This window comes from Felis catus, chromosome B3 (assembly GCF_018350175.1).
Source record: "Felis catus isolate Fca126 chromosome B3, F.catus_Fca126_mat1.0, whole genome shotgun sequence".
NCBI lineage: Eukaryota > Metazoa > Chordata > Mammalia > Carnivora > Felidae > Felis > Felis catus.
The window spans coordinates 113,452,016-113,479,917 of NC_058373.1; the positions used below are offsets into that span (position 1 = coordinate 113,452,016).

The 27,902-nt window shown below is 43.1% G+C and overlaps 1 protein-coding gene across 6 annotated transcripts in view; it reads right to left on the reverse strand.

Moving 5' to 3' along the window:
- The window catches only part of ZFYVE26 (zinc finger FYVE-type containing 26), an 89,538-nt gene that overhangs the window by 5,255 nt on the left and 56,381 nt on the right, over positions 1 to 27,902 (reverse strand). For 3 of the 6 annotated variants that reach the window (XM_019833183.3, XM_045060109.1, XM_045060110.1), the window contains 7 exons: positions 24,002 to 24,199; positions 23,114 to 23,313; positions 22,137 to 22,278; positions 21,785 to 21,844; positions 20,403 to 20,585; positions 19,579 to 19,623; positions 16,079 to 16,863 (listed from right to left, as the gene is read on the reverse strand). In XM_019833183.3, coding sequence (XP_019688742.3) covers positions 16,660 to 16,863; positions 19,579 to 19,623; positions 20,403 to 20,585; positions 21,785 to 21,844; positions 22,137 to 22,278; positions 23,114 to 23,313; positions 24,002 to 24,199 — 1,032 coding nt within the window. In that variant the 3' untranslated portion in view covers positions 16,079 to 16,659. Of the gene's footprint in view, positions 1 to 345; positions 729 to 16,078; positions 16,864 to 19,578; positions 19,624 to 20,402; positions 20,586 to 21,784; positions 21,845 to 22,136; positions 22,279 to 23,113; positions 23,314 to 24,001; positions 24,200 to 27,902 lie in introns of those variants that run through there. The other 3 variants (XR_006599719.1, XR_006599717.1, XR_006599718.1) reach the window with 3 other exon arrangements.

Sequence of the window (27,902 nt, forward strand, 5' to 3'; positions counted from 1 at the left end):
GGGATTTAAATCACACAGATGCTGATATCCCCTACAGATTAAGGTCAGAGGTAATATAGGATTTCTTTTAGTTTGATACATAGATTTAGAAAAACCAAGCCCTCATAAACCCTTGACCAAAAATTGCAGCTGATGTCTCTCCTGGCCTCCCTTGCTCTCTTATGCTGTGTTTCCGGGCCACCTGCTCTGCTTCTCTCAAGTGCTAAAGTTCAGCAAGAAGAGGCAGGTGCAGATGTGCCCCATCTGTCAGCTAATTGACACAGGAAATCATATTATTGGTTCTAGTTTTAAAGCATCCAAAGGGCCTCTGGATGACAAAAATACCCTTTCCTTCCATAGCAAGGAGACTTTTCAAAAAACCTTTTTATTCCTTAGATTTTCAAGTAGATAAAAATGTAACAAGTAGTATGAATCACCATGTACCTACCCATCATCCAGCTTCAACAGTAACTTTTGCCAATCTTTGTCTATTTCCTCCATGACCTTTTTTTCTGGAGGTGACATGGAATATTCTCAAGCACATTCCAGACATTGTACATTCGCCCATAAATAATGTGCATATCCAAATAAGAACCTTTGTTTTTTACAAAACCACAATGCCATTTTCACTCCTGAGAACATTAATAATTTTTGAATGTAAGTTAATTCTTGGAGTTCAAGTTTCCCTCGTTGTCTCACAAATGTCTTCTTACAGTTGGTTTGTGCAAATCAGGGAAAGAGAAACGGTCCTGAAAAAAAGAGGAAGCTTTTCTTTCCTGAAGCCCCAGCAAATCTCCTTGTGCCTCATTGGCCTGAATGGATACTACAGATGGGCTATGTTAATTGGCTTAAGTCAGTCATTATCCACACCTGATCTGGGGGCCATCCCGCCATCCCCACCCAGTGGGGAAGAATAGTAGCTAACATACAGCACTTACATTAATTAGGATTAGCTGCCCTCACACGAACTCTCTATTTTTATCTCCATTTTACTGATGAAGCACAGAGAAGTTAAGTAGTTGGCCAAAGTTCATACAGCTGATAATTGGTGGAATGGACCTCCCATAGTCTGACTCCAGGATCTGCTCTCTTAATTGCTACACTGTATTGCTTCCCACGTGGGGGAAGCAAAAAATTCCAAGGAAAAATCTGGGAACATGAAGGGGCAAAGGGGTGGGTGGGGGGATAGTACTAGGGAAGCAACCAATATATGCTTGCTATTGGGACCTACAGTCTGTGCTCATAGGCTGTTGGGTCTAATGAAAAGCCTGGTGAAGACTGGAGGGGAAAAAAGAGAGGAAAAAAACAAAACAAAACAGCCAAAGGTCACGCAAGGGTAGGAGGCAAGGCTGGTGAAGAGCATTGCAGGGCATGGATGATCCTGGATGTCTCTTCTGGGCTGCAGGAACAAGCATAAACCAAAAAGCAGGAGTGTGGGCTGTGGAAGGCAAGCGTGCAGAGCTGCTCTCTGCACAGTAAGGAGAACAAGCAGACAATGGGTATGAGAGCAAGGACCTGTGTGCTAGTTTAAGCACTAATAAGCATTGGCACATTGAAGCAAGAGGGGTGGGCTTGGGGTGGGACACTTACGCACTTCAGAGGGGGCTGGCTGTAGGTAGAAGAAACAAAACCAGGTATGAGCTACAAAGAGTTGGTTCCAATTACCACATCTAGGCAACACTGGTATTGGTGGTACACGGTTCGTGAGTAAACCCGCTCCCAAGGCTGGGTTCCTCCACTATCACTCATTCAAGTATAGCCATTTTTATTAAATTGGAGTCTTCTATCTGTAGGACATCTTTTTCAGAGAGACAATGCTAACACATTCAAAAGATTGTTCCTAAAAATACACGGAATCTTTACATTATGTGTGTTGGGAATCCTTTGGGCTATTACATTTTATGAACTTTTCATGTTTGCCAGGTTACTTGCTAGTATGATTGGCTTGATGAAGGTTACACTACTCTTGATTTGTGTCAAATATCTGAAATCTGAAAAACCTCTTTGTACATTTTCTAAGATACTCAGAGACCATGGGGCCAATTGGGGGGGGGGGCAAGGGGGCTTTTAGCCTCAATCTGGAGTACAGAGGTTGGGTATTGGTACTCTAACAGCAAGGGAGCAGAACCTAGAACTCAAGGCAAGACAGGCAGCTTGAATATAAGATCCTCAGGGTCTAATGGTAGGAGGAACCTGGGTGAGCTGGGGAGACAGATGAAAGCAATTTGCATGAGAATCTGGCACCCAAAAGGAAAGGACTTTGCTCCCCTCAAGCCTAATGGCCTTAGGAACTTTGGGGGCTGAGGGCTGACCTTAAGGTCATGGTGTCTGGTGGAGAAATTCTTCCTCTTAACTTTTGGACTTGGGGACAAGGGGGGGGGCATTCCCTGCATTGTTATCTAACCCTGGTCTCTGGAAAACATGGAAATTGCTCCAATGCAACTTCCCTAATTATAACCTCCATACTATCCCTTTCTTCCTGAAGAATGACTCTACTTGAAATGTGCATTATTTCCTGCCATCCTTGGCATGTGGCACAGCTCTCAGCCAGCTCAAAGTGGCAGAGGGCTCAGGGCAGTTGCTCCTAACCACTACACTGCCTCTCACTTAAAGAAACCTGTGAAGTGTTATTTGGTCAGGGAAAATATTTTCAATCTGAAGTTTTCTATCCTATTTCAGATAGTTGGATGCATTTGTGCCTAACACCAAATATATGAGAACTGAACAGCAAAGAATGCTAAAAATGAGGGAAAAAATTAGGTGTGTATATTGATTTACATGTTGTTGGTATTTTCATAATATAAAACAATAGTTGTTCCCCTTGTTTGGATCCAGACTCAACCATTTCTCGTGGCCTTCAGGCGCTCCTGTGAGACACAACCTCTCTCAGCCCTACTTCTCTGTAACTGCCATGTGCTCAGACTTCATCGTGCCTCCGTATAGGTTCCTGCTCAACACCAGCTTTGTCTAGTCTGTTCAACCTGGACAAGGAACAAGTGCCAGCCCTGGCCTCCTGTCATCTTTTTAGAAAGACTTGTCCCAAGTTACCAACCAAGCAAGGGAAAGGCCCTGGCCCAGCACAAACAACACTGGGAGTGGATGGGTTATCATCATTCAACCTCCACTTCTCAGTTTCTCCCATGACCACAGAGGCCATTTTCCTTCCACTTTACTCATGCTATGGATATGCCTTCCTGCCTGGCAGAGTGCCCCTCAGGATACGGGCGACAAGATCCTGTGGAGGAGGACTCAGGGATTACAGTCATCCTGGACTTCTCTGCCCTGAGGTGCTTCTCTAGCTGCTCCAGGCCCACTGCCTTCATGATCCTGGCTTCTGTTATGCTTGGAAACCCTTACCTAGCCTAGCCCAGGTGTGGAAAATTTTTCCCTTTGACTCAACTGAGACTGGCCTAAATTTCGTAAAGACGAAACTTGTCTGGGAAACTAGAGGAAAAGGAAACCGAAGAAACATAAAAGTCAAGAAGCAAACAGTTCTAGGGCACAGATGACCTAAGTGATGACTAGCTGTCACAGATTTTGGCTGACACCTAGCCCTTGTCCAACTCAGCTCTGTACTCTGTGTTGCTATGCCTCTGAGCCTTGGCAGACACACCGTGTGTATTTGGCCTGTTTTGGTTACAAGCTAGACGTCCATTTTGAGCAAGCTTAAGCCAAAAAGCAGAATAGTTTGCTCATAAATTCAAGGAAGGGTTGGATATGAATAGTGGGAAAGGGCAGGGATGAATCTCAGAAATAACCAGAACTCAAGCATCAAGCATCACCATGCCTCCTTCTCTACAATATTTGCTTTTCTTTGGATGTGGACTTCACTTCAGAGTTAAGTGGCAAGAAGCTTGACTGTTGAAAACTGTCAAGCCTCACACCTCGTGGAGTCCATCATTAAAGAGACACTGCAGCAATTTTCTATATTTCGTATTAAAAGAACCCCAGGTTTGGCAGGGGTCAGATGCTCACACATAGTATTTAGCTATGGTAAGGGGGAAGAGTCATGTAAGGATGTGACAAATGTAGAGGTGGCATTTCACACTAATGAGAAAAACATGGACTGTTCAATAATGTTAGACAAATAACTATCTAAATGAAAACATAAGGTTAGATTCTCTATTTCATGCCACTCAAAAAAAAAAAAAAAGCAAAAATATTAGAAGAAAATGTAGGAGAATATCTTTAAGCCCTTAGAATAGGGAAGGCCTTTTTAAGACATGAAAAGCAAAATGCATATGGGAAACGAGGGATACATCTAAAACACACACCAGATGGGGCGCCTGGGTGGCTCAGTCTGTTAGGCATCGACTTCAGCTCAGGTCATGATCTCATGGTTTATGAGTTTGAGCCCCACATTGGGCTCTCTGCTGTCAGCACAGAGGGCCGCTTCCGATCCTCTGTGTCCCTCTCTCTCTGCCTCTCCCTGGTTTATGCTCTCTCTCAAAAATAAACATTTAAAATAAATAAATAATAAAAAAATAACACACCAGAAATAACGTTAAAACTCAAGTGATATTGGTAAACATGTGTAATGCAGGCCAGGTATACTGGGAAATAGGCTTTGAGATGGACATTAGCACACAGGGAGCTTGCTGGGAGTATTCTTGGGAACAATAACCATGGGGTGTAATGGAAACAGGGTTGGGCAGAGGGTGGAGTGGAACAGTGGTGCAGTCACAACAAAGGCTTAGACGATCCTAAACCCACAGGGGGCTCTGGAACTGAGTTATCTTGGATTGAGGAAAGAAGGGTGGCCTTTATAGACCCACACTGCCCAGTTACTGGATGTGGACAGCTTCCAGGGAGGGGACATAACCTGGGCAAGGTGGCTCTTTCTGATGAGGGTAAGTTCTAGAGAGAGAGAGACTCAGCTGAGAGCTGTTAGCTGCCAACACTCTCAGCATCTGGGGAATAGGTGTTTCATTTCTGAAGTGGGGAATCTGGTTGGCATGCCACAGCATCTGCTGCAGTGACAGATGTATATCAGATACAAAAATGGTAGCCATATTATATAAAGAACTTTTACTTCTCAATAAGAACAAGATAGAATACCTGACTGAGTACTTTCAAAAGATATAAACAGGAGGGGGGCACCTGGCTGGTTCAGTCAGTAGAGCATATGACTCTTGATGTTGACGTCATGAGTTCAAGCCCACATTTGGCATAGAGATTACTTAAAAAAAAAATAAAAGAAATGCATTTAAAAAAAGATATAAGCAAGGGGCACCCTGGGTGGCTCAATTGGTTAAGCGTCCAACTTTGGCTCAGGTCATGATCTCACAGTTTGTGAGTTCGAGCCTGGTGTCAGGCTCTATGCTGACAGTTCAGAGCCTGGAGCCTGCTTCGGATTTTCTGTGTCTCCTTCTCTCTCTGCCCCTCCCCCACTTGTGCTCTGTCTCTCTCTGTCTCTCAAAAATAAATAAATGTAAAAAAAAAATTAAAAAAAAAAAGATAGAAGCAGGAAATTCACAGAAGAAATAAAAATGGCCAGGGGCGCTGGGGTGGCTCAGTTGGTTAAGCATCTGCCTTTGGCTCAGGTCATGATCTCACAGTTTGTGGGTTTTCACAGTCTGTGAGATCTCACAGTCTGTGCTGACAGCTCAGAGCCTGGAGTCTGCTTCAGATTCTGTGTCTCATCTCTCTCTCTCTCTGCCCTGCCCTGCTCGTGCTCTGTCTGTCTCTGTCTCTCAAAAATGAATAAATGTTAAAAAAAGACATTAAAAAAAAAAGAAATAAAAATGGCCAATGTATCTTAGTAGTTATCAGGGAACTACAAATTAAAACAATAACAGTATCATTTTTCAATAGATTGTCAAAAAGCACAGAGCTTAGCAAATGTTGATAAAAGTCTAGGAAATAGGTATTTTTATATACTGCTGATATGAGTGGAAGAAATGGTGAAGCCACTTCTACTCAGAAAATTCTGCTTCTTAGTATCTATAGTAACATTAGTGTATATATGCAAAGAGGCATTTTTTTTGTACTAGCAAAAAGTTGGAAACAATCTAAGTGTCCAATTGGGGAAAATTAATCTTTGATATAATCATACAATGGAGTATTAGTATACTTGCTTTTGGGATAACTACTCCAAAAATAATTATATTAAAAATTATACACACACATATATACATACAGATATGAGTTATTGGCTACATTGGTGAATAGGAGAATGATGAATGTGTGCAGGTGATAAGATTTATATTTAAAGATTACACACATATAACAAGATACCATATATTTTCTGTGGGTGCATATGTAAGTTTGTAAAAGCACAGAAAAAGGTCTAAAATCATATCTAATGAATACAAAAGAGGTTGCCCCTGGGAAGGATTGATAGAACATACATTTCATTAAAAACAAAACAAAACAAAACAGAATATTTTACTTGGAAATTAGAAATTAATGATTTCCTGCTGGTGGGAATGCAAATTAGTACAGCAGAGTATGGAGTTCCTGAAAAACTTAAAAATAGAACTACCAAAAAACAAAACAAAACGAACTGCTATATAATCCAGCAATTCTACTTCTGAGTATTTATGTGAAAACAGAAACACTCATTCAAAATGGTATATGCACCCCTATGTTCATTGCAAGATTATTTACAATAGCCAAGACACGGAAGCAACCCAAGTGTCCACAGATAGATGAATGAATAAAGAGGTGGTGTATACATACATAGTGGACTATTACTCAGCTATAAAAAGAATGAAATGTTGCCATCTGTGACAACACTGACAGACCTGGAGGATATTATGCTAAGTAAAATAAGTCAGAGAAAGATAAATACCGTATGATTTTGCTTGTATGTGCAAACTAAAAAACAAAATAAATAAACTAACAAAACAGAAACAGACTCAGATGGGGCGCCTGGGTGGCTCAATCGGTTAAATGTCCAATTTCAGCTCAGGTCATGATCTCACAGTTTGTGGGTTCGAGCCCCGTGTCAGGCTCTGTGCTGACAGCTCAGAGCCTGGACCCTGCTTCGGATTCTGTCTCCCTCTCTTTCTGTCCCTCCCCCTCTCTCTGTCCCTCCCTTGCTTGTGCTATCTCTTTCTCTCTCAAAAATAGACATAAAAAAATTAAAAAAAAAAGAAAAAAAAGAAACAGACTCAGGTACAGAGAACTATCTAGTGGTTACCAGAAGGAGGTGGGCAGGTGGGGGGGAAGATGAGTGAAATAGGTGAAAGAGATAAAAAAGCAAAAACTTCCAGTTATAAAACAAATAAACAATGAGGATTTAACGTACAGCATAGGGAATATAGTCAATAATATGTAACAACTTTGTATGGTGGCAGATGGTAGCTATCCTTATCACCGTGACCACTTCTTAATGTATATAAATGTTGAATCACTGTTGCACACTTGAAAATAATATTACACGTCAACTATACACTAATGAGTAAAAATTAATACTTTCAGTAGACACTGTGGGCTGCCACTGTGTCTGTGACTGGTGTTGACTGATTAACTCATTGTGGTGTTCTCAACCCTAGGTGTATTTAAAATATTTTTTAAATTATTTTTTTAATGTTTATTTTTGAAAGACAGAGAGACAGAGAGACAGAGAGCAAGTGGGGGAGGGGCAGAGAAAGAGGGAGACAGAATCTGAAGCAGGCTCCAGGCTCTGAGCTGTCAGCACAGAGCCCGAGGCGGGGCTCGAACCCACAGATGGTGAGATCATGACCTGAGCCAAAGTTGGACACTCAACCTACTGAGTCACCCAGGCTAGGCGCCCAACCCTAGGTGTATTTTAAAACATAAAATGCCAATGCCTAGGTCTTACCTCAGAGATTCATATTTAATTGTTGTATTCTTGGGCAAAGGTCCTTGGACTGCTGGTCCAAGGCAATCATGGTGATCACAATTCCTTTGGAAGTAATTAGTTATGGAAAAGGCATGTGACTCAATCATGGCCCATGGGATATGGAAGGATACTTATTGGTAACTTCTGGTAGAGGCTTCCACATTGACCAAAAAGTGAGACACAGGAAGAAATTTTTTGTCTTCTATTGGATGTTGTCATGGCTGAATATGATATCTGAACCCACTGCAATTATCTTGAGTCACGAGTGGAGCTGAGGTGGTCCAAAGACTAAGCTCACATGCTGAGAATGGTAGAGGGAAAGGTGGAAAGGACCTGGGGTGCTGATGATAAATTAGTGAGTCACGGAATTAACCAAGTCTGGAACTATCCTCCCTTGTGACTTATTGTTATAGGACACAACAAATGGTCTTTATTGTTGAAATCGATGTCCTGATACAACATTATTGTGTTGGGCCATATAAAAATGCTAATGTTCTGCCAGTTTTTCCTTTTTTTTTTTTTTTTAGAAGGCTTTGTGCCCAGTGTGGAGCCCAGTGTGGGGCTTGAGCTCACAACCCTGAGATCGAAACCTGAGCTGAGATCAAGGGTTGGATGCTTAAATGGTTGAGCTCATCAAGGTGCCCCAAATTCTGTCATTTTTTACATACATTCCCCCCATCATTACTCCTGACCTAAGGCAGATGTCTTCCTGACCTACTTTCATCGCCTCCAATTTCCTTACCGGTAAAGTGACATTTTGACTCTGCTTTCAGTATATTTTTCTCCACTCCACAGATCTGTCATTTTTCACTAACTTCAGTCTCAACAAGGTTAATTAATCTAACATCCTAGTACAGAGTCTCAGTAGTTGTGGCTATAATACTTTCACAGGTGTTTATCCAAGTTTTAGTTTGTGTATAATCTATTTTTTCTACATATGGATATATGATATCTCTTAACCAAAACAATCAGCTGAGATGATCAAAGAACATGACGTACAACTTGTTCTGATAGGAGGAGTAGATTAACTGCTGTAACAAACAATGCTAATCTTTACTGGATTAATACAATAAAAACTTATTTCTTATTCATTTCACAGTCCAATGGGGTGAAAGTGAGGGGTGGCTCTGCTCCACGTGGCTTTCATCTCAATAAAATCACTAATTATGTTGTTGTAATCATCCAATATTTTATGTTCTAGTGGAAGTTATTATTAGTTACCTAAAGAATTTAAAAAATACAAAATGTAATTGTATTTAAAATCAATGCAATTTAAATATGCTTTCATAAAAATGTAAATTAAAGAAATGCAAAAATAAAAATTACTTTAAATGTCTTACGTTATTTTCTTCTAGAATATTTAAATTATGTACCAAAATTAAAGGGCAAAATACAGTATAGCTATGAATATCAACATTTTAAATAAAGTTTATTTAAGTAAAGCTAAATCTTTAAGCTTTTGAAAATTTAATTCTATGCTTCGGATTCTTTGTCTCCCTCTCTGTCCCTTCCCCATTCTCACTCTGTCTCTTTCTCAAAAATAAATAAACGTTAAAAAAAATTTTTTTTTAAAGAAAATTTAATTCTATGAATTTTTATAAAAATAAAACTATTCAAGATTCTGGGGCACCTGGTTCAGTGGAGTAAGTGTCCAACTTTGGCTCAGATTATGATCTCACAATTCATAAGTTGGAGCCCTGCATTGGGCTCTCTGCTGTCAGCACGGGGCCCACTTTAGATCCTCTGTCCCCCTCTCACTCCACCTCTTTCCTGCTCATTCCCTCTCTTTCTCTCAAAACAAACTAAAACAAAAGAAAACAAAACACTATTCAATGTCCATTTTGTTGCCAGTGTAAACAATGGATATTATACTTCATTCTTGTTTCCTCTACACCCACACATCTATCAATTTAAAGGTAAAATGAATTGTTTATTTAGCTTCCAGATACAAGTGTTGCAAACATACACACACTGGAATATGAAGAGATAAGAAAAAATACACTCAGCACTACTGAAAATGATACCCATTTTTTAAATGTTTATTCATTTTGGAAAGAGAGACAGAGGAAGAGAGACAGAAAGATAGAGAGTGGGGGAGGGGCAGACAGAGATGGAGACACAGAGCTCAAAGCAAACTCCATGCTGTCAGCGCAGACCCAGACCCGGGCTTGAACTCACAAACTGTGAGATCATGACCTAAGCCAAAGCCGAAGTTGGATGCTTAACCAACTGAGCCACCCAGGCACCCCAATACCCATTTTAATGCAAGCATCTCTAATACTCATGCTGAGAAACAATGTGCCCAATTGGCCTTTATTGTCCCCAGTTGCTTCCTCTGTTCAAATCCTTCCCGAACTCTGAAGCAGCCATGACTTGTTTCCCTGGGGGCTTTTATAGTGTTCAGCACGAGAGCTTATCTTGAGGGTGTCAAGTTGTGTTAAGTCTGAACTAAGCACCAGAGCCCAAGTAACAGAGATGTCTATACATTCAGAAATAAATTTACTGCTTTTTAAAAATTTTATTATTATTTTTTTAATGTTTATTTATTTTTGAGAGACAGAGAGAGACAGAGCACAAGTGGGGAAGGAGCAGAGAGAGAGGGAGAGACAGAATCCAAAGCAGGTTCCAGGCTCTGAGCTGTCAGCACAGAGCCTGACGAGGGGCTTCAACTCATGAACCGCGAGATTAAGACCTGAGCCGAAGTTGGTGCTTATGCTTAACTGACTGAGCCACCCAGGCGCCCCATAAATTTACTGCTTTTATGTGCGTTTTTGTGAAATGTAGGGCTTTTAAAAGTGCGTGACTGAGAAGAAGCCCTTCTTGCCGGGGTCTAAGGGCACTACTGTTCACATAGCTCTGAGATGGGCACTGGCAGTCCAGCTCTGGGAATTCTCAAAAAAGAGGCCCCTTTCATATGCCAGGGCCCCTGTCTACCATAGAGGTTTAATTTCAATCTGGCATGAAAGAAAGATCGAGTGTTTACTGAACATATGAGACGTTTGCCTCATAAAGTGTTTGAGAGAGTGTGATCAGACAGGACGTAACTAACTCAGATAGCGTCGTGATACTGTAGGAGGGTAATCATCGTGGGTGCCTATGGGTTGCCCAAAGCACCAGTGTTTCAAAGTGTGCTGTATGTCCATGCAGATTCAGTTTCTTGACTTCCTCAGCTCTGATCTTTTCCACTCCTCTTTAGTCTCCCTTTCTCATGACAAGGACCACACCTGGACACCTTGTCAACACATGAACTTGCCGCTCCTCTGATAGGTTACCTTCCAACATCCCAACCACAACTTCCTTCTCCAGTTCCCCTTGCCAATTCCCCTGTCCCATTATCACACCAATCTGGCAAAAGCCAAGCCTGGAAGAATCCAACTCTCCAATTTCTATATGCTACTGGAGGACATCACTCAACCTGGCAGGACCACCAGATCATCAATTGCTGGTCATCAGTGCCAGCTGACTTCAGTGCTACCTGATCACTTGTTCCCCCACAGTAAAGGATGGATCCATGGAAGCTTAGACAACTTGTGGGACCACCTTCAAGAAGAGAATACAAAATTACAGACACAAAATTTGGTACAAAAATGGATGTTGATTTAGAATGAGAAAAAAAGGGAAAAAAACCCCAACAAACCCAAACCATGAGCCACGGGAATTTAAGGTCCTCTGAGATCTCTTTAGGCAATTTACTAGCAATACTCGCATAAAAATGCTAACAGAAACCTGTCCCTCTACCCCCTAGCCCACAATACAACTCTCAGTGACTCCTTTACTCACAGAGGCCCACATAAGCTTCAAAAACGTCACAGTATACTGCCTCTGAGCTTACAACACACACATAGTTCATGTCTTCTCTAACTTCTCAAGTTACTCAACCCACCAGCAAACCTGAGCTCTTAACAGGTGATTTTTCCTCTGACTTCATAGAGAACATGGAAGCCATTAGTCATAAACTCCCTCCTTCTGCTACCAAACCAGCAAACTTATCTGTATCCCACTCATATTTTTTTCCTTTCCACCTTCTACAGCAGAAGAGGTGTCTCTCCATCCATTTAAAAATCTTCATATTGTGATTTTTAAAAAATTTTATTTGAGAGCAAAGAGAGCATTCGAGTGAGCAGAGGAGGAGCAGAGAGAGAGAGAGAGGGAGAGAGAGAGACTCTTAAGCAGGCTCCACGCTCAGCATGGTGCCCGATGTGGGGTTTGATCTCATGACCCTGGGATCATGACCTGAGCTAAAATCAGACTCAATCAACTGAGCCACCCAGGCGACCTGTGAATTTTTCTTAACAGTTGTCTCCTAGTTTATCAAAGATAGAGTTTCTGTTTGGAAGTATGTTTGTTTACAGTTTGTTTCTCCTTGGCTCTTTGGAGGTGGTTTTCAAGAGTAAAAAGAGCCATGTGGAAACTGGAAGTCAACACTTACTTCCTTGACTTCTATAACCTCCATTCTCCTGGTTTTCCTCTGGGATCTCTTGCCCAGTTGCTCCTCCTTTGTCTGCCTCTTAGATCATAAAGTTCCTTAGGCCACCATCAGATCATTCATTTATTTATATATATTTTTAATGTTTATTTACTTGTTTTTGAGGTATTTGAGGTATTTATTTTTGAGGTAAGTGTCTAAATGTTTGAATGAGGAGGGTGAATAGTCAATACAGAGAAACCCTGAGGTTGCTAACCTCGGCAGCATGCGTAACGGTAATAACAGTAATACCAATATTCATCAAAGGAGGAAGATCAGGTTTGTAGGTGGAATAGAATGTGTTCCATTTTGGACTTGATATTTTTAGTTACAGGTTAGCCACGTGGGTGACTTCAAGAAGCAATCAAAAGGGAGGTGTGATATGGAAAGGAGTTAAGAGGGACAAATTTGGTTTAGAACTCAGCCAACCAAGATGACTGCTGAAGTTATGGGATGGTATGGGAGAGTATTAAATGTCAAGAGAGAATGGATAGAACTTTGAAGAATTTTAGCCTTTAAGTGGCATGAAGAGGAAGTATAGCCCGAGAAGCAAGTAATTTGTAGAGGAAATGGCACTTAAAATGAGCCTGAAGAAAGGGTTTTGATAATGGCAGACCAGAGACTGGTAGGTGGTGAAAGAAATAACAACATGAAGAAATGGAACAGGAAAGGATTCCACCGGAGAAGCCTTTTGGTAATCACATGTGGAATGAATTTGTTGTAAAAGAACTGGAAGTTTTAATGGGTCAGTCAACATTATTACTGTAGAAGAGAGGATGATGACCAAGAAAAGGCCATAACCTTTGGGTTATGTGACTATTGATATTTGGTTGCTTGGGTATGAAGAGAGTCTAATAGCATTTGACCTGCTTTGTTTAAGCTCCAGCCAAAGATATCTGGTAACTCTGGAGTGTCTCAGGTTTCTAAACATAGTCCGTGGTCCCATATCCTAGATTTAGATTGGGTGTTCTAATTATCTGTGTTGTGACACATCTTTGTGCCATGTCCATAACAGATAATTTTCAGGTCCACTTTCATCAGTTTTTATTTGTTGTGTTTGCTTCTGAAGTTGCTGTTGTTGTTTTTCTTTAAAGAGAAATTCGAGGAGATAAGTTTCTGGAGAAAGGAGATAACGGCAGCAACGTTAAAGTCCATGGCTCAAGCATTATACTGCAAACACACGCTCTAAGAGGATGGCAAGAAAACAAGCTAAATTTGAGTTCTACTTTCTGCAAAGACCCTATGCTTGGTTTTGAAGATTCATGATTTGGTTGACATTAAAAAGACACACACAATTTGAAAAATGACGAATAGCTTTAAAAAACTTTTCAGAGTACCAAATTTTTCATTTACCAGACTGGCAAAGAGCTACAAAGTTTGGGATCTACTGAGACAAGGGTGTGAGAAAGCAGGCTCTGTCCTATATACTGCTGGTGGGAGAGTTTAATTGGTATGATCTCTTTGGAAGACAGCCGGCAATATCTGCCAAATGCACATATCCTCTGACCTAGGCTATTCTTTTTCTTTTTTATATATTTTAAAATGTTTATTTATTTTTGAGAGAGAGAGAGAGAGAGAGAGAGAGAGACAGAGCGTGAGTGGGAGAGGGGCAGAGAGACAAGGAGACACAGAATCAGAAACAGGCTCCAGGCTCTGACCTGTCAGTACAGAGCCCAACGTGGGGGCTCCAACTCAAAAGCTATGAGATCATGACCTAAGCTGAGGTCAGATGCCTAAGTGACTGAGCCACCCAGGCACCCCTGACCCAGGGTATTCTGGACGAGATAATTCACTGCAGCATAATTTGTAGTGGTGAAATATGGCAATGACCTAAAATACCCAACAGACAATGGTTAAATAATTATGGCATATCTTTATATGGCTATGGAATACTTTAGTCATTGCTGTTTGTTTATGCAATAAAATAGCTCTGGAACTATACATTAGAAACTGGTAACAATGATGGCCTCTGGGAAGGCACTGGGCTGAGGGGCCAGGAATGGGAGGGACTTTTCACTTACCATTTATACCTGATGAATGTATAACCTATTTCTACCTACAAATCCAACTGAAGGAAGAAAGTTTTCTGGTGGTAGAGAGTACACTCACAGTTTTGAACACATTGGAAACTTGAGATAAATTCTAACCAAAGAGTCATTAGTTATGATGGGAATCATTTTGAGAAAGTTCAAGAATTGAAGGCCATCTGAGCTTCCCCACCCACGTTTTCTTTTCACACACAACACAAAGCAAAAAGGAAGGGAAGGGTAAGAGCGAGACATCACAAAACAGTCATGAAGGCAAGAAACTGGTAGGACAGACACTTTATTGTGGCTTGCTTGTAGTAAAACATTCAACCCTTCAACATGTACTTTTTTTTCCCTGGAGACCACAGCGTGATGCTCAAAGGCCTTTAGCGTCATCTTATGTCAGTCTAGTCAATGGTTACCTATTTTATAGTTCAACTAATTAGAGGAAAAAGTCAGAAAAATCTGGTTTTAACATCCCAAATTAAGGGCTGCAAGATTTGCAACCCATTCATATAAAGTGCTTATGTTCAGTGCAAAGAGGGCAGACTTAGAAGGACAAGCGGATGCCAGGGAATGATGTTTCCTGGAAGACAGATGCATTGTATGACTCGAAGAAGGAAAAGCCACTTGACTTGTTAAACCTCCCCCAAAAGAGATCTAATATTTTCTTTGAAGCTTCTCTTCTCTACAGGACCAAAACTTTGAATCTGACAGATGCCCATGATGGTTATTTTTTTACTACCAAAAAACCTGGTTCAGAAAGTAATCCACAGGGTCTAAGCACCAGAGATACTGACTTTGGCTTCCAGTTCCTGTTTGTTTCAGTAGCAGATGTGAGATCAACAGACTGAGCTCTGGCTGGTGGGAGGATCAGAGCTGCAGCTTTTTCTTAGGGCCCTCACTTGCAAATCCAAGTCATTGAGTACAACAGACCCTTTTAAAACCATGTCTGGGGGTGCCTGGGTGGCTCAGTTGGTTGAGTGTCCGACTTCGGCTCAGGTTATGATCTCACGGTCTGAAAGCTCGAGCCCCGGGTTGGGCTCTGTGCTGACAGCTCAGAGCCTGGAGCCTGCTTCTGATTCTCTGTCTTCCTCTCTCTCTGCCCCTCCCCCACTCATGCGCACGCACGCGCGATCTCTCTCTCTCTCTCTCCCTCTCTCTCTCTCTGAAAAATAAAATAAAACATTAAAAAAAAATCATATCTGGTGTGGGAACACAAGCCAGTGCATATTAAAGGAGTACTTCACCTGGTTTTCCATCAACTGGACAGGACCATTTCATCATCCCCTTGTTCTGACTCTTGTCTGCAGGCCCAAACCCTGATTCCCTCTGTGAAGACAGAGAAGTGTACTGCCTTCTCAATGACCCTAGGCCTCTGTGTATTCACCCTGTGGTCCTGATGAGACTGTAGAGAAGCAGGACAGAAGAGGAAATGGATTCCTGACCATTTTAAGGAGCACAAACAGGCTGTTAACTCAAACAGGTAGTCTAGCCATTTTAGGGCTAGGATCTTGGCTACCATTTCTCTCCCCAGACTCTCTAAGAGGGAGCCACATTCTCTCTTTCCTGCAGGGATAGTCACAAAAGCCAGCTCTGTGCTTGTAAGCAAGCCCCCTGCATTCTTTTTGGAGAGGCTCCCCTTTCTTTCCCCACAGCATGAATGCAATGGTGCCCCTCTGCTGGTGAGTGGGGCTCTGGCCCCCTCACCGTCTGCACCCACAGCTTTCAGACGCCAGCACCTGAGGACGCTTCTGTTCAGACTACCTTCCAGAGACTCATGGTTACTCCTTGTGCTTGTGAGAGGGCACACTCGGAAGTTTTATTCCACAGGTAGCACTTGCCCCTCGCCATCTCTGAATGTTGGGGAGAGAAGGAAGAAAAGAGGCAATCCTTTTGGTGCTGCTCTATAATTCTCTGTAAAACCCTTCTAGTTCTGAGGAGCCATTGAGCATCTCCACACGGAGGGAACTGTGTACAAAGAGGGTGACCCGGGTTAAGAACCAAAACGCAGGGAAGGTGTGCAGACTGGCAGAAGTCTAAAGTAAAGTGCCTCTTTTTGGTGGGGGAAAGTTCTGTTTGTTCAGAAATGCTTAGGCGTAAACATGAGTGCACAGAAGTGTGCACACACACTTACTCACGCTGAGGTAGAAAGAACTGGCCATCTCCGGACGAACACGTAGATCCCACAGTTTGACAGAAACATGGCACTTGCGTGGCGTGAAAGGTCCTATCCTTGCCCAAGGTGGCAAGTAGGGTCCGATCCAGCTCTTTCCGACCTGGGGCAGAGCCGGGGAAGTCCCACTGCACAGGAGGGGAGAGGTAGAGATCATCTCCATCTCTCCTATTCTATAGTAGTCAGGCCTCGCTGCACACGGTCACTTTCTGGAGCCCGAGCTGTGGGTGCTCCGGGTGTGGCTCGTCAGAAGCCACTGGGTGCAGATGTCTTGCACTACTGCATCCCCACTGCTCCTGGCAGCCTGCTGCACCTGCTGGACAAGGGCTGCAGCCCGTGAGTGTTCTTGCTTCACGGCAACCAAGTAGGCAGAACGCAGTTTGCAACATGTCAGGTAGGCCTGAACCTGGCAATTGGGCATAAGAGACAGCCAAGAGGAAACCATCACCAATGCTGAAGCGACACACACACAGCTGTGTCAGAGAGCTTGGCAGACGAGAGCACTTCTCACCTACCAAATTAAAGATTGGGTTCTTGTCTTTCATTACATCGTAGCAACTCTTTAAATATTCCGGATGTTAACCTATTACACTGTTATTTTATAATTATTACAAGTAACCTAAAAATTTCAAAAAGAAGAAAAGCAGGCAGGCAGGCAGAATCTGGTCTCTGTCTCTTCCTTCTGAGGCCCTCCTCCTCACTATCCTGGGCTCTCCAGCTTCCTGCTAGCTTCAGCGTCAGCACTGGGTCAGCACTGTCATTGACAAGTTATGATTTGATAGTTGTTTGGGTGATTATCTGATGTCTGTTTCCTTGACTAGATTGTAAGCCCCATGAGGCCAGGAATAGTGTCTGCCTTTTCTACTTCTTGTACTCCTGGTGCCTAGCACATGGCCTGGCATTGGCAGGTGTTCAATAAACATGCATTAAGTGAATGATTGAATGAATGAATGAATGAGCCATCATATCTCTCTCTTAACGATGGGCACAAAGATTCTTCCTTCACTATTTTTTTGGTTTCAACCTGCTGAATTTAAAATCTTGTAATAGGAAGTTCAGGGATGAACCCGTATACACACACACACACACAAACACACACACACACACACACACACACACACACACACACACACACACACACAGAGTTAGGAAAGGGCTAATTAAGGGATAATCTCACACTGACTTGACTTTTGCTGTTTGGATCAGAAGCGTCTCAATTTCAGGTGTGAGGGGTAGTCTCTCCTGCACTCTGGAGACCCTCCATCTCACAAATCCCCAGCTTAATGGAGACTAGAGCCCACACCTTCCCAGGCCCCGAGCTCACCAGCACATCCCTGGTTTGCCAGTGTGCTATGCCAGCCAATAGCAAGGCCCTAACGAGTTGCCTCAGCTTTTACTAACAGCTGACTTTTTGCTGTAACAGTCCCTCTTGGTGGTTGGAGGGGACTCTTCTCTCTTCATATTTCACCTTCCATCTTTTTTGTCTCGGTCACTGAAGTCTTTCTATCTTTCTATCTGAAGCTCAGCTATAGATAATTTGCTAAAGCTAGAAGATGTCCAATATTCTCTAGGCTCACAAGTGATCATGATCAAGTCCTGCTGTTTGGGTATCTACCTGCTACCCCATGATGTTCACTCTCACCCAGGCCTTTGGCTCTACTTAGCACCTATGTATGTTAAACACAGTATCATAAGTTGTCAGGCAACATTCATACCTATAGGAAGAGGGCATTTTTGCCAGACAGTCTGGAATAGGAACTGAATAAGGCTGGTTTTTGCCAAGACCTTAGCCTAAGATCACTTAAGTGCATTAGAATAAGTGCTAAGAAAAAAAAAAAAAACCCTGAAAAAGAACAACTGCCTAGATTTTAATGCATGTCTTTCCCAGGGCAAAGCCTCTGTCCTGCTGAGGGGGAGGCTCACTGAAGGCTTGGAAAAGGTCTGCAGTCTGGGGATCAGGGAACCGGGGTATCTGGCCTGGCTGCTGGATTCTCATTATGATTCTGAAATAGTAATTCTCCACAATTCAGAATATCAGAATCCTATCCTATATGAGGTCATCTGGATGTTGCATGCATAAATGAAGAAATGCTAAGAACGTAGTCTTCCTAATCCCTCAGCTGAAGAAGGCCTGGTAAATTCAGTACAGGGACTAGCAAAACTGCCATGGGAAGCAGTTCTGTGGTTGTATAAGAAGCCATGTGCCTGAGGGGTGCATGGGTGGCTCAGTCGGTTGGACATTCAGCTGAGGTCTCATGACTAGTGAGTTTGAGCCATGTGTTTTAGCCTGCTTAGGATTCTGTGTCTCTGTCTCTGCCCCTCCCCCACTCAAACTTTGTCTGTCTGTCTGTCTGTCTGTCTGTCTCTCTCTCTCTCTCTCTCTCTCTCAAAAATAAACATTTAAAAAAATTAAAGGAAAAAAAAGCCATGTGCCTGACATTAGTTTTCTTCACAAGGGACTCAGCTGCCAGATTTTCCCACTGCTAGTGGCCAGGGCAGTCTGGCTTGGTTTTCCTATGCCTCTCCTGGCCTGTGGGACTTCCTCTGGATGGCAGACGGATTAGATTAGCCTGTAGTTAGGCACAAATAGGAGTAGTTGGGAGCACTTCTATGCTGGTTGGCACTCCTTGCAAAAGCACTGATTTCCTACTCAACAGGGAAGAGATCACTGACCTCAGGGAAATGGCCTGTTCTGGAGAAGGAGACACTAGTGGATATCTGTTGGTCAAGGGTTGGGTGGGGTGTCCTTCTTACTGTACAGGGTACCCTTTTCCCTCCAGGATAAATAAATGTCTGCCCACTTTGAGAACCTCATTCAGTCAACCTGAAGACTGATATGAAGGATTTCCTAGGACTCTCTCAGAAAAGCTCTGCATATAAAATGGAGATTCAACAGTAGCCTAGGACATGTTTGTCTTGGGGATAAAGAAATGGGAAGGAAAGGCCCACAGAATCAATGTGCGTTCTCCCTCAGTTTTCTCCCTTCTGCACCTCCATCTGGGCCTCAGCTCTATCTCTGGATAACAAAGAAGCTGAGGTACAGGTTTTGTGGGGAGCAAGGGACAAAGGTGAAAAGGTGCTATTCAGGAGCAACACCAGGTTTGGAGAAAATTCTGCTCACCTTGTTGTCATCACTGTGTATTGCCTGGATCAGGACCTCCAGCTCCTGTGCAGAACAGAAATAGCAGTTGTGAGAGGAAGAAGAGTCCCCAGCATGGGAGCTGAGGCTCAATCCAGTCTTAGCCTGGTCATTCTGATTCTTGTTAAACTCTACTACTTCTTCTTCTTCTTTTTTTTTTTTTAAGATTTCATTTTGTAAGTAATCTCTACACCCAATGTAAGGCTTGAACTTCTTACATCCTCAAGATCAAGAGTCGCGTGCTCCACTGGCTGAGGCAGCCAGGCATCCCTTAAACTCAACTTCTGCTATTAGGGCACCAAAGGAAAGCTAGGGATAACACTAAGCTGGGGAATTTGAGGAGAAAGAACAGCTCCCAAAAGGCCTGTTCTTGGCCTTCATGAATGGATGTGGCTTTGTTAACTCCACAAAGAAGCCAGAGGGGGGCAATTTCATAGGCAACATGCTTCAAAGGCCATCTACAGACTCACCCTGACCTCCTCTACAATCACAGGGAGAAGCTCAAATTGGTCGTCCACAGACATTTCCAGGTGTTGCAAATATTAGACAATAGATATTGAGGGACACCTTCCAGGTATAGAGAATATCAAGAATTTTCTTTTCAGGGAAAGGCTGATTAGGGTGAGGCCACTATTCCAGGGAAGGGCTGATTAGGGTGAGGCCATTACAGAGGAGTCAGAAACATGAAGGGATCTTACAGAGTTTCAGTACATTATGAGTACATTACGGGGAACAGAAAAATAAAGAAAGGGATATGAAGACACTGAAACAGATAGAGGGGCAAAGAGGTATAGAAGCGAGCGCACCTGGGGTGGAATTCTCTTGAATGCTTCCAAGCAGTTGAGGAGGATGGTGTCCCCATCACTTTTGGCCGCCATGCCTGACTCACTGACACACTTGAGCAGCTGTTGGATTTCACTGTATTTCTCCCTCTCCACCAGCTGCCGGGCAGCTCTGCAGTAGGTCGCTGCAGCATCCAGCTGGAAGTCCTAGAACAGAACACGGAATGATGGCCTTAGGGTAGCAGAGGACATCAGCAAGGGGAAGGAAGGCAATATTTAAAAAGCTCCCACTATGCTTGGTGTAGAAAGCCATACTGATCGTAGTCATGACAAAAAAAAAAATCACGTAACAAACAAACAAACAAAAACAAGCAAAAAGTTCCTCTTTGGAATTAGGCAGACATTTAGAAACAACTATAAAAATCATAACCTTGATATCTAAAATAGTATATTTAACTTGCTGCCTGCCACTTTCTGAAAACATTCTAATCCAATTTCCCAGTTCGTTCTTTCTCTAATAAGCCACCTTTCTCTTAGGAAAGGGATGTTGGGGGTTAGTATTTGCTGCCGTGGACACTTGGTGCTCTATCGAGAGATGCCTCAGTGTTTGGAAACAGACCAGTTCACCAAAGGACTGATTTGCTGGAAACTACCAGATAAACCCTTTAAGTCAGGTCGTGGTCTAGGAAAATCCTCACCAGAGTCTGGGAGGAGCTGCAGCCCTGCCTGCCCGCCAGGGGTAGCTGCATGTGCAGAGACTTTTCCAACACTGAAATATGTGGAAAAGAAAGGAACCGGTCCGATCATTCATGAAGCCACTGATCCTTGAGACACACAGTGTGCTCCTCCCACCCCAGAGAGTGACGGTCCTTAGGGTGTCTGCATGAAACTGTGTGGTGGGGGTGGTCTGTAGAAACTCTGCCCCTGTGGTTTCAGTGCCTGCCCCAGACTCTCTCGAGCGCCGCAGCTGCACCTGTGTCTTCTCACCACAAACAACAGGAAAGGTACTCCTTGAGCCAGCACCTGGGCAGATGGAGTGTGGAGGGGCAGTCCTTGCTGTCTGCGGCTCTTCCTGTTGCACAGGACCATCTCCCCCCACCTGCCACATCCTTCAGCCATGCTCCCTTCAGAGCACAAGCTGGGGCTGCGCAGGGGAACAGCTGTGAGGAGCTGTTCTAGACCTGATAGCTTTTGATGAATCTGTCCTTGGTTACTTGGCTTTTGGCAATGTGTCCTAGAATCTTGAATGTGACTCTGCTCTGTGGTAACCACCTCAACTACATTCATGACGTATATGTAAATCTGCTTTATCTTGGGATAAAAGTTTTCTGAAGAACAATCTCTCATGGAACTGTGGTCAGGTGCTGACTGCTCTCAGAATAAGTCTTGAGTGATTCAAGACATACCTGCAGAACACGGAATGCAATTCCAAAACCATCTTCCACATTTTTCCCTCCTAGCATGACCTGAAAAGGAGAGGGAAGTGTGTATAAAGAAGCAATAATTACTGGAGTAGCCCCTCTATCAAGAATAAGGGGCCTCATTTATTCAACAAATATTTGTTGAGACTCTACCAAGCACCAGGCACTAGGGATACAAGAGTAATCAAAATGGATTTGATCTCCAGCCTTCTGTGGCTCATGTCTTAGTGGGAAGGCAGCCATCAAACAAACAACTGAAATACAACTAGATGATGACAATTGTGATAAGCTTCTGAAAGAGAATAGTCTGTGAGAGGTCTGAAACATTCGTAGGTACCTTGCAGGCAACATCCATTTTCATGTGGTTATTTCCAAAGAGGGTTGGCAGAGGCAAGGTGGTGATTTGAGAGGTCCCAGCACTTTCACACCGATGTAAGAACCTGGTCACTTCCATCTGCAGCTGAAGTGTGTTCATGTGCCTATGGTGACAGGAGACACATAGTATAGCCTCACGAGGGGCTTCAGGAGGGACTAGGGCTGGGTGACTGAGAAATCATGATAAGATGGCAATGGAAAAGGTGAAAGAAATGATATGGAGAGAGAAGAAATCCAAAATACCCTCTGATCAGTTACAAGACAAGATAGGGTGGTCTGGTGCCCTGTACAGACTAACTGCTGCTCCGTGGAACTGGACAAAGTCCAGTCCCTGCATCAGTAAATATTTAGGAAGCACCATGTGCCACTGATAACAACAGAGCTCAAGAGAGACATGAACCCTGCCCTCACAGACTTCATAGGCGAGAGGAGAGATGAATAATGAACAAACACACAAAATATCTAGCGACTGGGCCTATGAAGGCAATGAAGGCAGGGTGCAGCATTTACTTTGGATGTTGTGTTGTAAGCAGAGGGAGTGTAATGGGTAAGTAAGTATAAAAACTGAGAGGAGGGAAGGGCTTGGTGTGCAAAGGAGCCCCCAGGAGGCCAATGTGGCTATCACTCAGCAAGGGAGAAGGGAGGAGTGTGCGAGGAAGATGGAGATGGGCCAGGCCAACACCTTGAGGACCTCTTCTGCCTGCCTACTGGAAGGCATTTGGCATGTAGTCTCATCCCAGTACTTCCCTCACTCTCTTCTATGAGCTCCTCTGTAGGCTTTGCGTGCTTGTACTGCACACTGTCACTCAGGAATGATCCCCTTTAGATGAGTGGTTCTCTTTCAAGGGTTTAGGAATGGACAAGAGCAGCTTCATCGCCAACAGACACTCCTTTCTAGCCGTTCTGCCCACCCTCATGGTTCCCTGAGCCATGGTCTACCTGGACACATCAGCTGCAGTCATCTTCTTTTGGAAGAAGGTGGTTTTCTTCCTTCTGGTGCTGCGAGAGGTGTCTTGGAGGTAGATCTTCAGGTGGTCCTTGGCCTTAAGCAACCACGAGAGTTTCTCTCCCAGTTCTGTGTAAGTCTTTGCTTTGTGACTGAAGAACCGGATACAGGTCATGGCGGCCCGGACTTGGTCCTATAAGAGGGAAATGAATATTCAGACCAAGTGAGATCAGGGATATAGGAAGGTGGGGCTGTTAGGAAAATTCTGACTTGATTCCCATCCATAAAGCCTAGTCGCCAGCATGGGTTGAACAACTATTTTGTATCAGTTACTCCTAAGCCCAAGGGATTCTAAAGTGAACTGACTGGCTGAGCTCCTGGGAAGGACTTTATTCCACCACAGAAGAGATCTTCAAAAAGGATACTTTTGCTTTTCCATTCAGCTTGGCTTTGGTCTCACTTTGGCTTTGAATGGTTCAATTTCTCTGTGATTTAGTGTTTGCAACCCTGGGACAGATTGGGAGAACCTTGTTACCTCTCCCTTCATGCACCTTCTCTAAAAACACTTATTTATTATTCCTTATGAATTCTGCATTCATGCCTCATGTGTGTTTCGAAATTGCCACAGACCTCTTTTTTACCTTCACATTCCTTGAACTCTAAAGAATGCCATTACTGACAAGGTTACGATTTGTCTCTTTGGGATGAGAATGGAAATCCCAACATTATTCAACAATGCTAGAGAGCAACATGGATTTGCTCTAGGGTTGGTCAAATAGTGAAGTCAGGGACCAGATGACAGTCTTGTTCCCTCATCTTGCACAGTCTCTCCATTGGCAGGTTGTCATCAACAGATGTAGAGGGCAGGAAGGGGCTATTACCTTCATAAACTGCTGTAGCTCATATAGAATGTGGTAGTAGTTCTTCTTCTGTAAATGTTGGCAGGCAGCTATCAAGTACTTTCCCCAGCTCTCTAAGGTTGGATCAATGGATTCTAGCAAGTTTTCCAAAGTGTGTAGCTTCCCACTTTTATAGCTTGGCTGGAAAATGCCTTCTATGAAGACTTCTGGAGGACTCTCCTGCAGCAGGGCAAGGCAAAAAGTCAAGTATTGAGCCTGGTTCTGGCACTCTCTGGGATCCACTCTGGATTTCCTTCCACTCACACACCTTCAGCTTCCTTCTACAGTGGTGCTTCTTAACATTTTACGAGTCACAGATTCCTTTGAGAACCCCACTCTGATGACTGCTCCCCTTCTCTCCTTTCCTGAACAGAAAGCTCCCTGACAAAGTCATCTACGCTCTCAGTCTCCAATTTCTCTCCTGTGATTGTCTCTTCAACCCATTCTTATCAAGCTTTTGCACCCACCACCTCACTAAAACTGCCCCCAAGGTCACCAATGGTCTCTAAATTGTTAAATCTAAAATTCTGTGCCCTTGTTTTCCACCTATCAGGTGGATAGCTGATGGCTTTTGATATAGCTGATGGCTTCCTCCTCCTTTTCTTTTTTTGGCCAGATTTTCTTTATTTGGCTTCTAGGACATTACCCTTTCCAGGTTTTGTTTCTACTTCTCTGGCTACTTCTTCTCAATCTCCTTTGCTGATTCCTCTTAATTTCCTCAGGGCTTAGGAGGAAGCTATTCTCTTTTCTTTCTATACTCACTCTTTTGGTGATTTCATACAGTCTCATGGCTTTAAAACTATTTGGTGATTGTGCCTAGATCCCTATTTCCATCCTGTTCATTCCTCCTGAACTCCAGAAGTGTATGTCTAAAATATCCAATTGCCTACTCAAAATGTCTTCTCAGGTATCTAGTAGACTTAATACATCTAGAACTTCACTCCTGGTTGTTTCTTCCAAATCTCTTCTTTCTGTAGTTTTCCCTTTCTCCGATGGCAGTTTTATTCTTCTAGATGTTCAGATTAAAATTCAGTCAGATCTTCTCTCCCCTCCCCAGTACAAAATTCACTAGCAAATTCTATTGAATCTACCATCAAAATACATACAGAATCTGCCTCTATCTGACCACCCTGGCCAAGGCATCATTATCACTTGCCTGGATTATTGAAATAGCTTCCTCCCTGGTCTATCACTTTCTGCTCCTGCCTCTTTTTTGTCTAATGCCAACCAATCAACCTGAATGGTTTTGTTAAAACATAAGTGACATCATGTTACTCCTCTGCTCAAAATCTTCCAGTGGTCTTCCTCACTCAGGACAAAGCCCAAACCCTCACAATGTCCACAAGGCCATATATGGTCCCTGTATGACTGGGCCCTTGTTGCCTTTCTGACCTTATCTGCTCCTATGCTTTCCCCAGCTCACTCTGCTCGAGCCACCCTGGCCCTTGCATTTGCTACTCACTCTGCCTAGACTACGCTTTCTCCATAATCTGCACGGCTCACTCCCCACCTCCTTCGGGCCTTTACTGAGTGTCACCCTCCCTGGGCATCCTTTCTAAAACTGCCCCACCCATCCCTGCCCCTGCCCTGCTTTATTTTTCTTTTTACTCATCACCTATACTACAGATTTTATTTACCTTGTTTATTGTCCGTCTCACTGCTATAATGTAAGTTTTATGAGGGCAGATATTTTTGTCTGTTTTTTTCCCACAATGCCCAGAATAGTCCTTGGCTATTTAACAAATATTTCTTGGATGAAAGAGTAAAAGATAAACATTATGGATCAACTCCTCAGGAAAGTGCACACATATACTAATCCCTTCCCTTCTGAAGCTCATCTGTGGTTCAGAGACCCTGTGTCATAAATCCGCATTCTATAGTCATAGAAAAAAAATCATCTGGGCATTTAGACTTTAAACTGTGAATAACTAATGGAGAGTAAAGAATGGCAATAAACTCACAGTAGTATAACCATGTTGGCCTTGCAGCACTGGGTACAAGCTGTTTAGAACTGGAAGAGTTCTGAGCTTTGAGGACATCCACAGTGGGTGAGGACTTCTTTTCTGATTCTGGCTGTTCCTAACTGAGAAACCCAGACCTAATTTAAAAGTTTTAGGACGGACTTTAAAAAGCAGGAGGATCAGCTCCATAGGAATGGGAATTTCTCAGAAGAGCAATACCTTAAGAGCTTCTATTTAATCTATTCATCTACTCATTCATTCATAACTGGCACTAGGCCAGGCATCTGAAGACACAGAGAGGTAAAACCTAAGCTTCCATGATCCAGAAGGGATGACACAGTTGTAAAGAAGCAGCTGCAATGCGGTGGGATCAACACAGTAACAGAGCTGTACTCTAGATACAGTGGTGGTGTGTAGGAAGTGGGGACTGACGTTGCTTGTGTGTTCTATGGAGGCTCAACAGAGAGGGTCTGATAGGATAAACAGGAGTCTTCCAAGAAAACAAAGAGGCGCAGGGTATTCTATTCTAGGTAGGGGGTACAGCACATGCAGATTCACAGAGGTAAGAAAGTGTAAGGTAAATAATTTCATAAGCCTGGAATGTAGGGCATATCTAGAACTTGTGAAAACAAACTGGAGAAATCAGGGGGCCTGATCTGGGTGGGTCCTGTATGTGTGCCAAGGAATGTGGACTTCATCTTATGGCCACAGGGATCTCCTGAGGGCCTTTCAGAGAGGCGAATAACATGAACTATGAATAACATAAATAGCATGTATTCCGATTTAGAAAGCTCACTCTTGGGCAGTGTGGCAGGTAAAGGGGTGAAAAGGGCAGGGAACGAGACCAGCAACAGAACACCTTCCAGCTCTAGCCAGTCAGCTGTAGTTTTCACAATGTGTTTTTCTGTTGTTCCCTATCTGCTTGAGAATTAAGATATTTTGGTTCAAGGGTAAATATGATTATAGGACATAAAAAGAAGGCTCTTTCCTAGCTCTGACAAATGTAAAGCAGGGTAATGCTGTTGTCAGCTTATACCAAGATAAGTAAGTAAGCAGATTAACTCTCTGAACTAGTCAACAGAAGAAACAGAACTGGTTGATTTCCACTCTCAATTTGTGTTTAGGAAAAGTAGCTTTATCTCAAAACTCATTTGGAAACTGAGGAAAAGGAAAAATTTAGCAATTAAACCCTAAATAAAATAATTCTTAATTTATTCCTGAAACCTGGTTAGTAGCTAAGAAATAGTAGCTAAGGCAGTAGTGAAAACATTTCCCTTTCACTGTCCTGTAGTGAAAGGGGTATGGTCACCATGACTGTGAACAGTAGACTTCACCTGGAGCAACCCTAGAAGATGTGTCCATTTGTAAACTTTCTCTGGCTGCCATTTTGAATTAGGGTGGCAGATTGAAACTGAAGTATTGAACTCCTATATTTTCCTATGAAATTTGGTCCAAATCAGCCAAGTCCTCCGAAAATATTCTTGGAACATTCTTGTAAAAAAGTGAATACCAAAGGGTCAGGGGAAACAGTTCTGACTTTGCTTAACAATGGCTCCAAAGAAATAATGCACTTCGGTGGTGCCCTCACCTCTTGTGGGAGGAGGACAGAGGATGTCAGAGGGAAAAAAGGAGAGCACACTCTCCTCCCATTAGATATTTGGGGCCCAAATATAGGATCATGGGTGTTTCCTGGCCCTTGTAACAACTCTGACTAGACCAGCAGCTGAGTTAGCAGTGGGACATAGTCCCACGGCAGGTGGGAGGTGTGTGGAAACAGAGAGGTAGACAAGTTTGATCAAGGTCACACCACTTATACCAACTATCTCATTCTAGAGACCATGCTGTCAACTACTATTTGATTCTGCTGTATGTTTTGGGAGAAGGAATGAAATTTGTCATTGCCAATCACAGGGGTAATCCAG